This window comes from Aethalodelphis obliquidens, unplaced genomic scaffold, assembly GCF_003676395.1.
Source record: "Aethalodelphis obliquidens isolate GAN/ISIS:26980383/991018 unplaced genomic scaffold, ASM367639v1 scaffold62, whole genome shotgun sequence".
In the NCBI taxonomy this organism is placed as follows: Eukaryota; Metazoa; Chordata; class Mammalia; order Artiodactyla; family Delphinidae; genus Aethalodelphis; species Aethalodelphis obliquidens.
Genome location: NW_020838006.1, coordinates 4,073,271 through 4,090,232, shown reverse-complemented (window position 1 = coordinate 4,090,232; position 16,962 = coordinate 4,073,271). Strand labels below are relative to the sequence as shown.

The following is a 16,962-nucleotide window of genomic DNA, read 5'->3' as shown; positions in this document are numbered from 1 at the left end:
TCTTAACACACTAAGCAGTACTGACTCTTCTCATCTGTAAAATGGGGGTAATAAAATATCTATCTCACAGGACTGCTTAAGGACCAATAAGCCACAAAATGCAGCAAGATTTGCAACAATTTTAACCTAGACTTAGTATCACCTCCCCCTCACACACCAAAATACAAAACAACCCAGTAAAAAAACGGACCAAAGGCATAACAGATATTTTACAGAAGAGGAGATAAAAATGATAAATACACTGTGGTAGCCAGTGTCCTAAGATGGCCCGAAACAATTGTCCCTACTGGTATATGCATCTTCTCCCTTGACTCAGAGATTGGCCTGGCAACTTCCTCTCTCGGGCCACTCTTTCTTAGAACCCAGCCACCATGCTGTGAGGGCAGTCCTAGCAGCGCGCCCCCCCCCAGGTATGTACCCTAGCAAACATGTACACATATGCATCAGAATATATAGTTTTTAATGTTCACAGTAGCATTATTTATTCATAAAAACAAAAAACAGGAAACCCAAATGTTAATCAACTAGAAAATGTAAAAATGCAAGTCAGAGAAGCTTATATGTAGGATACTATTTTTTAAAGCTCCAAACAAAGCAAAACTTAGGAATATACTGTCTAGAAATACATACATGAACTGTTTTTTTTTTTTTTTCCCCAAAGGAAATGTTAAATAGAACTCAGGATGATTGTTTCCTAGTGCTAAGAGGAAAACCAGGAGGATAGGCTAGAGAAGGAACATGAACAGATGTGAAATTGATAATGTTTTATTTCTATAGTTAGGTAAGGGTTTCACAGGTGTTTATCATTATGTTCATAATTACATATATGGGTATATATTGATACATTCTTTTATATGCAAGTTGCATTCTCAATATAGTTTGATTTACAAAAATTTTATTTATAATATTGTGGCCAATTCATATCACACAATTATGACATCCAAAACTTATTACACACTTTTTAAAAGTCTAAATGATTATTTCAGAAGGAAAATCTTTTTTTGTTGTTGTTTTAAATTGTTTATATCAGATACTTCATTTAAATGCAGTAAATTATTTTAACAACCAAAATAAAGTATCTTAGAAAAGATCTCCCTTTCTAATGAAGTGACTGACTCATTTTTAACAACCTTCAAAAAATATCCTTGGGCTTCCCTGGTGGCGCAGTGGTTGAGAGTCCGCCTGCCAATGCAGGGGACACGGGTTCGTGCCTCGGTCTGGGAAGATCCCGCATGCCGCGGAGCGGCTGGGCCCGTGAGCCATGGCCGCTGAGCCTGTGCGTCCGGAGCCTGTGCTCCGCAATGGGAGAGGCTACAGCAGTGAGAGGCCCGCGTGCCGCAAAAAAAAAAAAAAAAAAAAAAAAAAATCCTTATATTTAAAAAGATTTTAGTTGCGCCTCAAGTTCATTTTTCTACTTTGAACAAATGACTGGGCTTTACACAGTTGTTTTTTTTAATTAATTTATTTATTTATTTATTTTTGGCTGCATTGGGTCTTTGTTGCTGAGCGCGGGCTTTCTCTAGTTGCTGTGAGTGGGGGCAGCTCTTCGTTGTGGTGCACAGGCTTCTCATTGAAGTGGCTTCTCTTGTAGAGGAGCATGGCCTCTAGGCACACAGGCCTCAGTAGTTGTGGCACATGGGCTTAGTTGCTCCACAGCACGTGGGATCTTCCCGGACCAGGGATCGAACCTGTGTCCCCTGCACTGGCAGGCAGATTCTTAACCACTGCACCACCAGGGAAGTCCTTTTACAGTTTTAAGATTACAGTTAATCTGCTGTACATTGTTTCATTATCCTGTTCTTTCAAGTGTCAGAAAGCTGCTTAGCATATTAAAACAAAAGTCTTCTTTCGCTAACTAGAATAAAAATATTAAGATTGAAATTAAACTTCCATGAAGCAAGTTTATTAAATTTTTAAATTTAACATATTCAATAGTTTAATTGTCAATTTATTCAACAAACCCTACTCACTATAACAGATTTTTTTTAAAGGCACACTAATGGATGAAGGCTAAAAATAACATTTTTAAGCAAAAACATCTTGTGAGATCATTACAGCACATCAGGTTTAGGACTCACAGGAATGCTGCTATTATTACATGGAATAATAGTATAATTAAAGAGCTGATTAGTCATTTTGTTAGAGCTCAATCCATAGTAAAAGAAGATAAATATATATCTTCGTTTACTTAACTCTTAAGATCTACAATATTCAATGATCCTCCCAATGACTAGACATAGACAAAACTATTTCCACTGCAGACACTTTAATGGAGACAAGCAACTTATTTCATCCCTAGTGAGTATTTTTATTTAGTATCCTTTAACCTCTTATGGTAAAGTTTAAATGAGATCAGAGCTGGGATGGCTTCCTAAAATGTTGCTTAATTTCCATATAAATTACCTATTATCATAAAGTTAAGAGCCAAGAAACTAAATGGATCATTAATCTAATCCCACCCAAACTCATCATTTGTATGATTTAGTATATTCTAACTAGTGCCTGTGTATACAATGATCATTTCTATTCTTCCACATCAAGATATTATTTCTCATGTTCAAACAAAACACCAGCTTGTGAATTTTACTTTGGTTGCTGATATCTTTTTTCATTTATCATCTCAAAACAACACTGGAACTTTTATCATTCATATAGTTATTGGATATTAACTTGTCTGTCTTTTCTTATTCAATGTTCCTTAACTAGTGAGTTAAAACTTGAGACAGAGCTTTTACTCAAGAGTTGTTTGTATTTGGAAGAAATACTTCTGTAACTAAAATCTCCCTCCCTTAAAGTTCTTCCTAAGGTATCCATCTATCCAACTAGCCATCTCTCAATTGCTGATGGCAATCACTGATGCTCACATAAACTACTTCTATAAGCATTATCACCTCCTTTCTTCAACTCTTTCCTTCTTAAGATTAAAATGACACTTTTATTGAGAGCAAGATTTTGATGTTCACTATAAGACGTTCACCATAGCAATTCCAGTGTGTGTGTAGGGGCTGGGGGTGGGTGGTGTTTTTCAACACCACCAAGCAATTCTCTGACACCATCTGCATGTTCTACAATTCAACTGACACTATCTACCTGGAGAGAGCATCAGATTCCACAGGTTAAGGGCTCAGTCCTGCAAGACTGTGCACCCCATCAACTTCAGATGCCAATCAGAAGTTCACGTTGTCACCTGTGCTTCTAACCAACTGGCTACAGATGGGAGGTCCAAGAACCCCTTGGGTTGGATTAATATACTAGCTCACAAAATTCAAAGAAATATTTTGTTAAGTACATCACCGGTTTATTATAAAAGGGTAGAACTCAGGAACAGCCAGATGGAAGAGATGGTATGTGGGAAGGGGTGCGAAGCTTCCATGCCCTCTCCGAACCCACCACTCTCTCTCAGCCTCCACATGCTCACCAACCAAGAAGCTCTCCAAACTCTGATCCTTTTGGTTTTTATGGAGACTCCATTACATAGTCATGATTGATTAAATTATTAGCCACTGGTGATTCCAGTGATTAAATCACCTCCAGCTCCTCTCCCCTCCCCAGAGGTCAGGGGGTGGGACTGAAATCTCCAACCCTCTAACTGGGGTTGGCTCCACTGGCAACCATCTCCCATCCTTAGGTGACCCAGGGGCTTTCCAAAAGTCACTCATTAACATAACAAAAGACACCTTTAAAGCTCTCAACATTTAGGAAACTCCAAGGGGGATTTAGACCAAATATGTACTTCCTATTAAAAATCACAACATCCCAACTACACATATGATTTTCCTGACAGCACAGTCAAGTCCAAGGTTTATCAAGGTATTACACGATAAGCACTTCCTGTACTATTACTATCATCACCAAAACATAAAATGTGGTTATCATTAAGGATAAAGGATCCATGTTAATATAAATTGAACACTCACTAAGTTCCCAATATAATGTAGTTATTCTGGGAAGAAAATTTTCTTAAGGATCTTCCGTTTGTCTTTCTATAGTAACAGTAACAATAAATTGTTGTTATTATCATTCATTAGAGGGGGAAATGAGCACCATATCACCACAACAGTATCTCGCCAATTTAGGCAAAGAACGCCAATTTAGGCAAAGAACGAATAATAACTTAGTCTCCTTGAGTGTTTTTACATTACACATGTTAAAATCTTCAAAATGGCTCTGGCCTATTTAGTTAAATGAACAGTCATAAAATTTAACTGAAGTAAGTCTACTTTATACTGGGATTAGTAAAACTTGTACCTATACTTCACGTAAAGCAGATAAGCTATACTGGATTGTTATTTCTGAAAGAAGTATGCTGGGCATGTTTCCTAATAGTTAATACATTTCAGAAAAATATCCCTACTTCCCTGAAGAAGTCACACAAGAGGAATACTAGCGGTGTTAAAATAGCTTAAATCATTAAGTTGGACCATTATCCAAACAGAGCCTAATTCAAAGTTTCTCTCTGGCATGTGGATTTGGGGGAGAAAGCGTAATAAGTATATCTTCCTTATGATACTTGATTTAAATTTTAAGTTTGAATTCTTTAGAAATATTGATTGACTACATTGGAAGTTTGAAGAAAGACAGTCCTAGATTTAAATTCTTCTTCAACTAATAATGAATTAACCATACAGTCTTTTATTTGTTCACAAACGAAATCAACGGTTATCCATTCAAGTAGCATGGGTTCCATAGTAATGCACAGCAGAAAAATACCAACCAATTTCATCAAAATCATTCTGACCAATAGATAGAAATGCATTAGAAGCATTCATGTTTATTTCACTTAAGAACTGCTTTCTAATTAAAAGCTCATAAGCTGGAATCACGTTTCCAATAGTATCTTTAAATCACTTGCTAATATATAATGACGAATTCTCATATCCTAATAGATTCTAAGTTCCTACCTAAAGATCAATGACCTTTTACCATTCTTTGAATACAACTTTTTATCCCCTCAAGACAGTTTCTGAAAGGATCCTACTACTATCATACCTCTCCTATTCTTCCTGAAGACTAAGACAACTACTAAATCAATAGAGATAAAGATATTGAGACAGGCTGGGACCTGGGACCCTTTACTGCAGTGCTTGCACCTGGACAAACATCTCCTGGAGCAACAGAATACAAAGAAACTGAAAAGGACTAAAAATAACGTGTGCATACTCAGTTGGGGCCAATTATGAACAACATGATACAAAACAGCCAAAACCCAACTGCCCTTTCTGAGGTGCCAGGACCAAAATCAGGTACTGCGAATGATCCCTGCACACAGCATCACCAAGGGGGTAGGAAGACCCCCTAAGCCACCCCTCTGGCCCGACCCACCAATCACCCCTACCGTCACCCCAAAGGGACCAGCTCGGGGAGCAAGAAGGAGCAAGCTCCCACTCAGGGAGCAAGCAAGGGATCCCGTTACTTATTTTTGCTCCCTCCTGCTGCAGCACAAGTCCCAGTAAAGTCTTGCCTGAATTCCTCATCTGGGTCTGGCCTTGAACCCGTATCTACTGATTAAAGAGGCCTTGTATCAATTTCTACTGATTGAAGAACCCAGGTCGGTAACAATATGGGAAAAGAACAGAAGTGGTGGCCAAGGAAGATTGGAAGAAAGCAACCGGAAAAACAACATTCAGAGAAACGAAAGCTATTCAGGAGCCCATGATATCAACACAAACAAAATCACACACAACCCAGGGTCAACAATCCTCTACAAAAATACCAATACATTAAACAGTCCAGTCTTAGGGTTTTCCTAAATTCCTATAGTTCAGATCCCCTTTCAACATTCTCTTTCCTTCTTTCTTTCAAGAACTAACTACAACAACTCTTTTCCTTACATAAATTTTAATATATATTCTTTAAAACGAACAACAGTTGGTAAAAGCTTCAGTTTAAAATCCAGTAATTTTGCATTTATGATTACTTGATTATCATTTGGCTCTTGAAAGTGATGTCTCCTCCCCCCAACAACCCTCTTCTTTGCAGTCTGTGTCTGTTGAAAGATTACATCTCTCTGGCCAGTTAGTACCTTTAAAAAACTTGTCAAGGTTATCTAGAGACAAGGTTGACTAGAGCTCAGTGTTCAACCATGAGACAATCTTTTTATCTCAAGTGAAGACAAGGATGCCTTCTCTTTCTAACAGATACTTCCTTCCTGCTGCAAAAGAGCAGGCAACCTCCTCGGTGAGTGAGAAGCCTGGTTAATGAAATTATTGCTAAACCTTATTATCCACATACACTCAACAACCCTTGATCAGTGAAGATGAATCTTAAAAACAATGATGAGCAAAAAAAGCAAGACACAAAAGTCACAAGTGCGTTTTTCTAAAGTTTTTAAATAGGTAAAACTAAATTATATTACTTAGGAATGCACTCAGAATTATACCACCTAGGGGAAAAAGCAAGAATGTAATTATTGTAAAGTGTGTGGCGTGGAAGGGGATGGATTGAGAAAGCACACACCAAGAATTCTGAGGTCATGGCAATTTTCTTGATTACATGAGTGATGGTCACATGGGTGTTTATTTTATAATTACACTGTATATTAGGTTTAAATACTTTTCAGAATGTGTTATATTTCACCATAAGTGAAAAAAATTTTTAAAGGCTGAAACTGAACATCTTCTCACTGATAATAAAAAGCCTCTGTTGAATACATTTCTTTTCTCATTTATGTAAATATTTAAGACATTTTCAAAGAATAACTCAAAAACTACAAGAGTGCTACCTTCCAATAACTCTGTATTCCATTATTTTTCCTGTGGATTACACAAGTAAGATCGTATAATTTAGTTTAACAATAAAAACTTCTTAAATAGGGTGTATTTTTCTTTACAGGAGTTACGGGTGTTATAAGAATAAGAATGAACTGCTAAGAGAGTAGATCTAAAAAGTTCTCATCACAAGAAAAAAAAATTGGGGGTAACTATGTTAAGGTGACAGATGTTAACTAGACTTACCCCGGTGATCATTTCAAAATGTATACAAATATTAAGTCATTATGTTGTATATCTGAAACTAATGTTATATGTCGACTCTACCTCAATAAAAAAAAAAAAAAGCATTATGGTCACAAGTGAGTTTCCAAGCATGATTCTTTTCACCAACTCCACCCATCTGGCCAGCAACAAACAATAATTTCAGCTGCGCATATACTGGCACTTTAGAAATTAATTATGAATGAATATATTTTAATTTTTTAAATAGTACAGAAAACAGTATGTGCTGTAATATTATCTATCCATCTATCTATAGAAAGAGAAGTCCAATAATTTAAGTTTAAAAATCAAATTCACTTGAAGTCATTTGCAGGTTGGAGAGTTTGCTAGATAATATTAAAGAACAGAACACTCATAGTATGAAGAAAAATCTTTACCTGAGGATAGCTAATAAACCTTTAAGGCATGAAAAAGATATTAAAAGGAAACCCCAAAAGAAACATTACCAACTTGGTTATCAGCAAATCGCTAATACTTTACTAAGAGAAACAAAATTTCTTTATGTTTTTATGCATTAGTATTTCCCTTGGGATAAGAATGAAGAAAAATTAAGAATGAAGGAAAAAAAGGTCAAAAAATAAAAGTTTGAAAATTTAAACTATGGAAATTATTAAGTTATGGAAATTACAGATAACTGATGCAGTTTTTAAAATCACTAGTTCTAAAGAAGCCAAACTTCACACAAAAGCTGTTTCCATGACTAAACTTGAATTGCCAACATCTCCCACACTGTCAATTTAAAGTGAACGGTAGGGGGCTTCCCTGGTGGCGCAGTGGTTGAGAGTCCGCCTGCCGATGCAGGGGACACGGGTTCGTGCCCCGGTCCGGGAAGATCCCACATGCCACAGAGCAGCTGGGCCCGTGAGCCATGGCCGCTGAGCCTGCGCATCTGGAGCCTGTGCTCCGCAACGGGAGAGGCCACAACAGAGAGAGGCCCATGTACCGCAAAAAAAAAAAAAAAAAAGAATAAAGTGAACGGTAGGGACTTCCCTGGTGGTCCATTGGCTAATACTCCTCGCTCCCAATGCAGGGTGCCTGGGTTCGATCCCTGGTCAGGGAACTAGATCCCACATGACAACTAAGAGTTCGCATGCCACAACCAAAGATCCCACACGCCACGGATTTGATGACCTAAGACCTGATGCAGCCAAATAAATAAATACTTTTTAAATAAAGTTATCTCTAAAAAAATAAATAAAGTGAATGGTAGACACTAACTTCCCCTCATCTTCTGAAGTAACAATTTTCAAACAACTTCTCAAAAACTTCCTCTAATGCAAACACAGGTGCAAAGAAAACAGAAAAGAATCTAGCCAAGCCGCAACTGCACCACCTTAGAAAAAGTACTTTACCACTCTGGCAATCAGCTTCTTCACCCAGAAAACAAGCCAATCCAACCAACATATACTCTAAAAGTCCTTTACTCTATAGAATTCTGAGTCTACTCCAAAAGTTTAACTTCCACCCCATAATTCTCTAACTCAAATGGCTTAATATTTCCAACCTCATTACTCTGAACTTTTTACGGACAAATGTAAATGAAAACAACATTCAGTTGGATTCAATCATCTTTCCCTCTCATTCAGCTATTCCCTTAAAAGCCCGTCTCTGAAAATTCCCTAGTCATTCAGGTATAACAACTTTAAGCCACCATCAACTCTTCTCTCTTCCCTACATCAAAACAAACAAAGTAATTAGCCATCATCCAACTAATGAGTGTGGTTAGCTTGAGCAGGGACTGTGCCCAGGGCATTTTGATAGGTCAATGTGTTAAGACTTAAATCAGGGCCGCTGATTAAAAAACATTAAATTAAATGGAGGACACGTTCATTTAAGCCTGCCTTGGAGGCAGAGAATGCAATAAAAAGGACATAGATTTTGTAGAACAGGCGGAGACATAAGATTTTGGAGAACAGGTGGACCTGTATTATTCAATCCTTGAGAGGAATACTGAATTGAAATATTTTTTATCTACAGAAATAAAAGATGTTACCTGATCTCTTCAATTCTAGGATCTAAAATCAAGTTATAAGACAAGGTAAAAAACTAAGTATCTACCACTATTTAGAACACATGTTAAAGTTACCCTGCAACACTAAGTTCCAAAGAAAGAAAAAAAGTCACAGATGATATGGTCAAGTACCAGTCACAATTTTCTAGAAATTTGTTTTCCTAAAAATAGTACAAACTTCTCCAACATAAAGACACCAACTTACATACAGGTTATACTCGAAAATATGTTTAAATGTCTTTCATTTAAAACTATGAAAGCACTTTTCCAAAGAAATAAAGCTCCAAATAGTAGTTAGGTTTCCTGGAATGTCTACAAATGCCAGTTAACGTACATTTATCAATACTAAAACATGAGAGCCTCGAGCAGTTGCTCCTATTTCTTCCAACCCTGACCTAACAACCATTTTTTTTTAATCTTATGGTATTGACACTTTCTATCAATTTCTAAATCCCTGGAAATTATTCATGTAAGAAAAAGGTAAAGTAAGGACACAGAAACCTTCTCAGAAAAGAGTAAGAGGTTTAAAAACAAAAAATGTCCACCCGAATAAGGTAAAGCAAATAAAGGAGTGAAGATGGAGTAGCAGGTTAACCATTTACATTTTTTCCCTTTCAACAGTATTAATTTGCCCATATAGTATAGTTGTGGGTCCTACATTATTTGAAATGTTTTCCTATCTTCCTATTTATTGTAGGGACTGACAGAAGCCACTTTTGCAATCATACATAAAACTCCATTAAGCAGGGCTTCCCGGGTGGCGCAGTGGTTGAGAGTCCGCCTGCCAATGCAGGGGACACGGGTTCGTGCCCCGGTCAGGGAAGATCCCACATGCCGCAGAGCAGCTGCGCCCGTGAGCCATGGCCGCTGAGCCTATGCGTCCGGAGCCTGTGCTCCGCAACGGGAGAGGCCACAACAGTGAGAGGCCCGCGTACCGCAAAAAAAAGAAAAAACCCCCGAAAACTCCATTAAGCATTCCATGTGGATAAAACATGGCAAAGAAAGAGCATAAGACTCATCATAGTAAGCAACAGGCTGACCAATAAAAGGCTTCTAATAATTCAAAAGTTTAGGAGTTCCACATAAACTAAATCTAATAAAACCAACATCAATATCTTTCTAATAACTTCAGAGTTTCTCCTGAGACACCAGATTCAACAGTCATTTAACAGACTTGGGCTAATGCAATGACTTATGATGTAGGTTAGGTAAGTTACTAACCAAAACCTAGGATGATTGAATCTGGTTCTAACCTGCACTCCAATCAAAGACGATATATAAACAGTATTTATACTCATTATAAATAAACAGTATTTATACTCATTATAAATAAACAGTATTTATACTCATTATATTCAAGTATTATAGAAAATAAGTGCTACCCAGAAATAAGAGCTCCTCTTTATCATGGAGTTGAGGAACAAAGATAACATTCATTACATTACAGTACACTATCGGTATCCTACAAGTAAGATTTAAAAACAGTAATGGACAGATAAAAAGATACGATAAAGCAAATAAAGTAAATACTAACCGTAGAATCTACATGTTCAGTATGAGTGTTCATTGTAAAAATCTTTCAACTTTTTTGTATGCTTGAAAATTTTCATAACAATTAGCATTATACAGGTCTACTGAATTGTAGGGTGCTTTATAATTGAAGTTAACTGCAATATTGTCTTTCTCTAATAGCACTAAGTTTGCAAAGTAAACAAATTGAGGAAAAAAATATGATTCAGTCACTGGATAATATTAATCTTTCCGGTATTTCTGAGAGCACATATGCACTGATTAATAAGATATCACGATGAAGAGAACTTTTAACATTTTCTCTCATACCCCAAAGCACCCAAAACTTATTGAGAGCATAAAAATCAGAGACAGATCATAGGCAGACTAGTAAGTTTCCTCATATTCATAATAACTGTGTCAGAGCCTATAATGCAATCCTTATTCTAAGTTTCTACGACCAATGTTGTCTTTATGCAAACTACTCATGGCAGTATGTCATGTGCAGTATTATTCAAGTTAGCCCTCAACGTATGAATACTCTAAAGCAAGAAAAAGTTCCAAAGTGGTTGCTGACAGAGCCTAACTCCCCCAGGACATGCCTCAGGAAACCCAGGACTACTACCTATAGGAGCCACCACACTCACCCAATGGGATGAGGTCCAATCCCATCATCCAACCCAGCAGCTCAAGGCACTCCTTTCACCTCCTCCCTGAGTGTTCCTACAACATAGAATGATCTCAAGAGCTCAAGGCTAGAAAAGTTTTAAATTACAATGAAATCAGTGACAGTATACAATAAGTCCCCTACATATGAACGAACAAGTTCGTTCCTCCAAGAGCACGTAAGTAAGTCTAATTTGTTCCTAAGTCCAACAAAGTTAGCCTAGGTACCCAGCTAACACAATCAGCTACATAGTACTGTACTGTAATATGTTTATAATACTTTTCACACAAATAATACATAAAAAACAAACACAAAAAATAAATAAAACATTTTTAATCTTACAGTACAGTACCTTGAAAAGTACAGTAGTACTGTACAACAGCTGGCATACAGTGGCACGTTCCCATCTTTGAAAGTTCCCAACTTGAAGGTTCGTATGTAGGGACTTACTGTACCTATTCTGAAGTGCATTTGGACTGCTGTTGCTAATGATTCCATAAAGTGCCTTTTTAAGATTTAGGGATGTTTCTGATCTAAAATTTGTTTTGTTACCCATTTTCTCTTCTTCAGAACTGAGGTCAATAGCCTCTTTTTGTCATCTGCAAAGTGAAGAAAAACATGGAGACCTCAAAGTACAGGAAGTAGTCCCCAACTTACAAACAGCTTATGTTCCAAAGGTTTATCACTCCTTTGAAAACATGTTTGTACTAATTAACCTATTTATACCATAGTTTCTATGAAAAAATGCATCCCAATTTTCAATTCTAAATTGCAGCTTTCTGCCCTGCAAAAAGGCATCTGCTGCCCTTTTACAGCTAACTGCAGCCAGAACTCAAAGCTCAGAGAAGTCTCCTTCTAGGGCTCCAAGGAGAACCCCCTACAACCTGTGCAGGCAGGGAAAAATGCAACTCTTTTATAGGGAGCTTTTCCATCGTCTCTGTGGGAAAAGCTACCACAATTTAACAAGATAATGGTTATGGGAAAAGCACCTGGTTAATATGAAAGCATTAATAGTTACAACAAAAATAAGTAGGAACTACATTCTGCTCCAGATAAAAAGAAGATAAAATTAGGTGCTGTTAAACTAGTTGGTCAACCAAATGTTTGCCAAGTACAGACAACAAATTCTCAAACTGTGTCCTCATGTCTGATCAAGTCAACTGATAAGGGAGGAAATTACTAAAGTGAAGTGGTGGAGATCATTACCAAAAATGCGACGAAGTTCTAAAAAAGTGCAGTGTACTTTAAAATTCAATAAATACTATTGAACATCACATACCAACCCTTATAACAACTGGTAAGATTTATAAAATAACGTGAATGACAAACTTAAAAAACAAGTATAACTTTGTGACAATGAGTCACCTTTGGCAGCTAACTAGAGTCTTACGCAATTTAAGTACTAATGTTAAAATTTACAGAAATAACTCACAATCAAACAGAGAAAGTAAACTTTTCACTAAAAAGATTTCAGAAGTGAATCCAGTACAGAGACATGAGAAAAAGGGATCAGGGAAAGCCAGAATAAATTGGTTTGTGGATACACAACCTGAGAGGAACATTTAAACATTATTAAAGGTTCATGTTACTACTACATGTTAAAACAGTAATCTGAGAGACTCCCAAGATAGTATAACACTAGAATGCTTGTAGAATCAAAGTGCTGGTACTATTAGTAGCTTTGAAGGAAAACCACTTTTAAAATTCAAATTTTTCAACAGGAATGGATTATAAAAATAAGATGCCTAACTGAGATCTTTGAAAGACATGAAAAGAAAAACATAAGTGAGCAAATACGGGATTTTTTTTTTTGACTGAAAATTCTCTCATTAAGTCACCTGAATTATACTTAAGACATTAGATTTATACTGGCCAATCTCCATTCACAATAAAGGATAGGGACAATTCCTTTTTATAAAAGGCTATTTACTACTAATCAGAATTACCTAACATTATGAACATAAACACAAGCCGAAAACCTACATTAAGTAGGTCTTTAAGACTGAAGAGGTTTATATACCTTTACAGTATATGAATTAAAATTCGAATGTAGAATGTCATTCGTTCTACTAAAGGATGTTTCTGAAATGTGTTTTATGCACAGAAAGATGCAAACAGATTTTTGTGTGAGTAAAAAAGGGTTATGCTCTCCAAGCATATTCTTGAAACTAGAGAAGAAATCAACTTTTAAGTTTTTGCCATATTGAAAAAAAAAAAAACTTATCTGTGAAGCAATCCGATAAGACTTTTCATGATTATAATACTCAATTTTAGTAGAAACTCTTTGGCTCACTTGATGCAGATTTCTAATCTTCCTTCAAAATTAGGAAAAATATCAATCATCTCATCATTCAGTTGTGAATTTTTCTGCAATCCTTAATTTAAGCCTCAATGTTACTACTAAACATTATGCAGCCTTCTGTTTATAAAAATGATACTCTCCAGAAATATTATTCACAATTTTTGTTACCCGTAATGTTTGGTCAACCATGCACTTCTGCTCTTGTAAACTGAAAAAACACAACTTTCTCTTTTTACATGTTCAGCAAAACATTAGCAGTTTTCATTTTCTGGTTTCAATTTCATTTTTATCTAATTTGCTTATGTGTTTCAAAGCTAAGACTAAGAAAACTCTGTCTAGTTCGTAAGCGTCACAGTAATTTATTTTCTTCTGTGATTCCAAGTAACACAGAAGTTGTTTTTTTTAAAAAAATCAAACTTCTAAAATGGAAAGGAAACGTTTCATGGAAGCATGTCACAGCTGTTAACTGTCTACCTAAACTGGATTCTCCAGAAGTGGACCCCTCTGGTGTTCAACAGATGATGCACTACCAATTTTTCTATCTGTAACAGAACTTCAATTGGTATTTTAATATATGGGTAACTCACTCCCCCAAATATTTATTATCCATATATTTAGTAACTCTCAAGAAGATTCTCTCTCTGTACTTCCAATGACAAATACCCTCAAGTTTAGTTGGGCCTAATTATAAGGAAGTAAGATGAACTCAAGGGTGATGGGTCAAGAAGATGAATTAAGTCAGTTTAAAAGGCATAGACTAGGGCTAAAACAAAAAACAAAGAAAACTTAACCCAGGTTGGTCAAGTTGGAAAAAAAAAAAGCAAGCACTCTTCCTATCTAAATAATTCACAGACCAGTGAATTAAGTTAGCTAAATTAGCTACTGCTCTTTATGTGGTAATTTCCTAAAACATTCAGGTCAGTCCCTGATACCACGTGAAACTTCAGTATTACAATCCAGCGCTCCCCATCACTATGGTACTGTTTGTTCTCTAATCCACAAACCTTCCTGCAAAGACCAATGAAGGAACTACTGCAAGCTTTCGGATATTGTGCATAACATACTGAGGGTGACAGTTTGGCTCACAGAGTAATGAGCCTGCTCTAAAAAGTAGCCCAAGATAATTGCGGACCGGTGAGGTGCAGAGTGCACTTAAAGACTTGAAAAAAAAGCCACTCTTGAAAATATCTAACATTAAATAAGCGTCCCTAGCTTTCAGATCACTTTTAGGGTTCTTATTTCCTTTCCTCCAACACCTCACTCCCTCGCTTTTTCCCTTCCCGTCTGAGAGCCAAGAGAAACACGGTAAAAGCGTGCAACCGCGAGGCTGCGCCGACGAGACTCCTGCACATCTGGACTCACCTCCAACTGCAACAGGGCACCCCCTGGGCGAGCCCATCCCAACCGGCCGAAAACGCGCGCGAGAAGCTGAGAGCAGGCGAGAGCCGCGGGCGGGGAGGCGGATAGTCCGCCGCCCGGCGCGGCGGGTCGGGCTCTGCGGGCCGAGGCGGCTACGAAGAGAAGCGTTCGCCCTCCTGGGAGTCTGCAGACTCGCCCGACCCGAGTCAAGGTCCCGCTCGGGCCCCGACGCCCCGCCTCGAGCGGCGCGGGGGAAACTTCGCTTGCAGGCGGGGGCGCGTCCGAGCTCGGGACCAGTGGCGGGTCCGGGCAGAGCGCGGGGCGGGGGGGGGGGGGAGGGAGGCGCCGGTCCCGGGCCCGGGCCCACGGCGGGGGAGGGGCGGCGGGCACTTACCACGGGTCGAACTCGTGGATGATGCTTTCGAAGCGGATGACGGCGAAGAGGCGCGAGCTGAAGCCAGCGAGCCAGGCCAGGAAGAGGATGGTGAAGGAGAGCAGCGACTGCCAGCCGGCCGGCTGCGACAACCCCCCGGACAGCCCCGCGGGGGCCGGCTTCGGTGCCGCGCCGCCCGCCGCCTTGTGCGCGCACTGGGCCCCGGGCCCGTGGTGGCCGTGCCGGCTGTTCCCCAGGGCCATGAGGCCGCTCCACGGGGATGAGTTGAGGGACGACTTGTGCTTGCTCTCCGGGGCCGAGGGCTCCGCCATGTTGTGCCCCGGCGGCGGGTCTTGCTCCGCGCCGCCGCCGCCGCCTCCTGGTCCGAGGGGTGCTGGGCGGGGACCCGGAGGAGGAGGAGGAGGAGGAGGAGGAGGAGGAAGAAGAAAGAGGAGGAGGAGGGAAGAGAGCCGCGCGCGCCTGCCCTTAGCGCCGCGAGGCCGGGGGACGGGGGGTGGAGGCGGCGGCGGGGAGTCTCCGCCTCAGCAGCGGCCGCGACCGCCGCTCTCTCAACTCGGATGGCCCCTGCGCCCCTCTAGCCATCCGTCTTCCCAGTGCAGTTGCGGCAGCGGCGAAAGCCGACGGGACGAGGGCGCCAGAGAAAAAGCAGGAGCAGACGGAGGCGGCACCACGACTCGGAGCAGCAATGACATTCCCCCCACACCCGCCGCCCGCCCCGCCGTGAGGAGCAGGAGGAGGAGTCCTGGGGAGTCCGGGCGGAGCTCAGCCTACCTCTAACTCCGCCCCCGACCCAACAGGAACTGGCCCCTACGCCTGTCACAATGCGACAGGTCCGTTAGGGGGCGGGCCCAGAACCGCGGTGCTGGCCAATGGGGGCGCGAGCTGGGGCGGGGCTTGGCCCAACCGTTCTCCCCTCCCCCTCCCCGCCTCGCGCTCGTTCGCCCGGAGCGGCCTGGCTGCGCGGTTACTGCTTCATTGTCAGTTGAAAGACGCAGTTTCTCGCGCCTGTATTGGCGGCCAGGAGGGGCGCTAGGCGACTCCGCGCGTTGCTTCGAGCTGAGCCGGGCCAAGGGGGCGGGAGGAGGTCGAGGACAGACGGGCGGCCTCCTTTAGAACCGGTTTAGGGAACGCAGGGAGCGCCGCGCCCACTGGCCGGGCGCTCGCGGGCGCTCCGAGGTCGTGACTTTTAACCCGCTTTGCGCGGAGCGCCCATCACGTGACCGGGCGCGCGGACGCGCAGGCGCGCAGTACTAGTGCCCCGCGCGTGGGTCTGGCGCGTAGGGATCTGCCGCCTGGGGCTCCCCGCTCCTGGCGCAGCGAATCACCAGCCAGCGGCCCCGCCACGACCAGCCCAGCGAGCTGCGCCAGACGGCCTGCTTCCGAAGTCCCGGGCGAGGGCACGTTTGCCGGCGCTGGGAACTCGCCGGAGCCGGCAAACAAGCCCCTAGCTCGGGAAGGACCCGTGGGACAAGCGAAGTGCGACTTTCTCCGGCTTTTTTCGCTTCTTGTATTCTCCTGATTGCAAAGATAACGTGTGTTCACTGGAAATGTGGGCAAATGTAGGAAATTGTTAACAGTTGCATACATTCCATCAGACGAGTGAAACTTTCTGTGGACTTTAAGCTGTTACCCAATCCTCTCTTCATTAGGTGATAGCGAACTGCAGATCCCTGTACACGAATTTTTGCACGTCTAGTTTGTATTTTTAAACCTTTCTCCCCCTTTACC

The 16,962-nt window shown here is 40.7% G+C and overlaps 1 protein-coding gene across 1 annotated transcript in view; it reads right to left on the bottom strand.

Moving 5' to 3' along the window:
* Positions 1–16,051, bottom strand: part of STT3B (STT3 oligosaccharyltransferase complex catalytic subunit B) — a 98,101-nt gene extending 82,050 nt beyond the window's left edge. Inside the window, exon 1 of the mRNA XM_027088348.1 lies at positions 15,235–16,051. Coding sequence (XP_026944149.1) covers positions 15,235–15,545 — 311 coding nt within the window. The 5' untranslated portion in view covers positions 15,546–16,051. The remainder of the gene's footprint in view (positions 1–15,234) is intronic.
* Between the last annotated feature and the right edge of the window lie 911 nt (positions 16,052–16,962).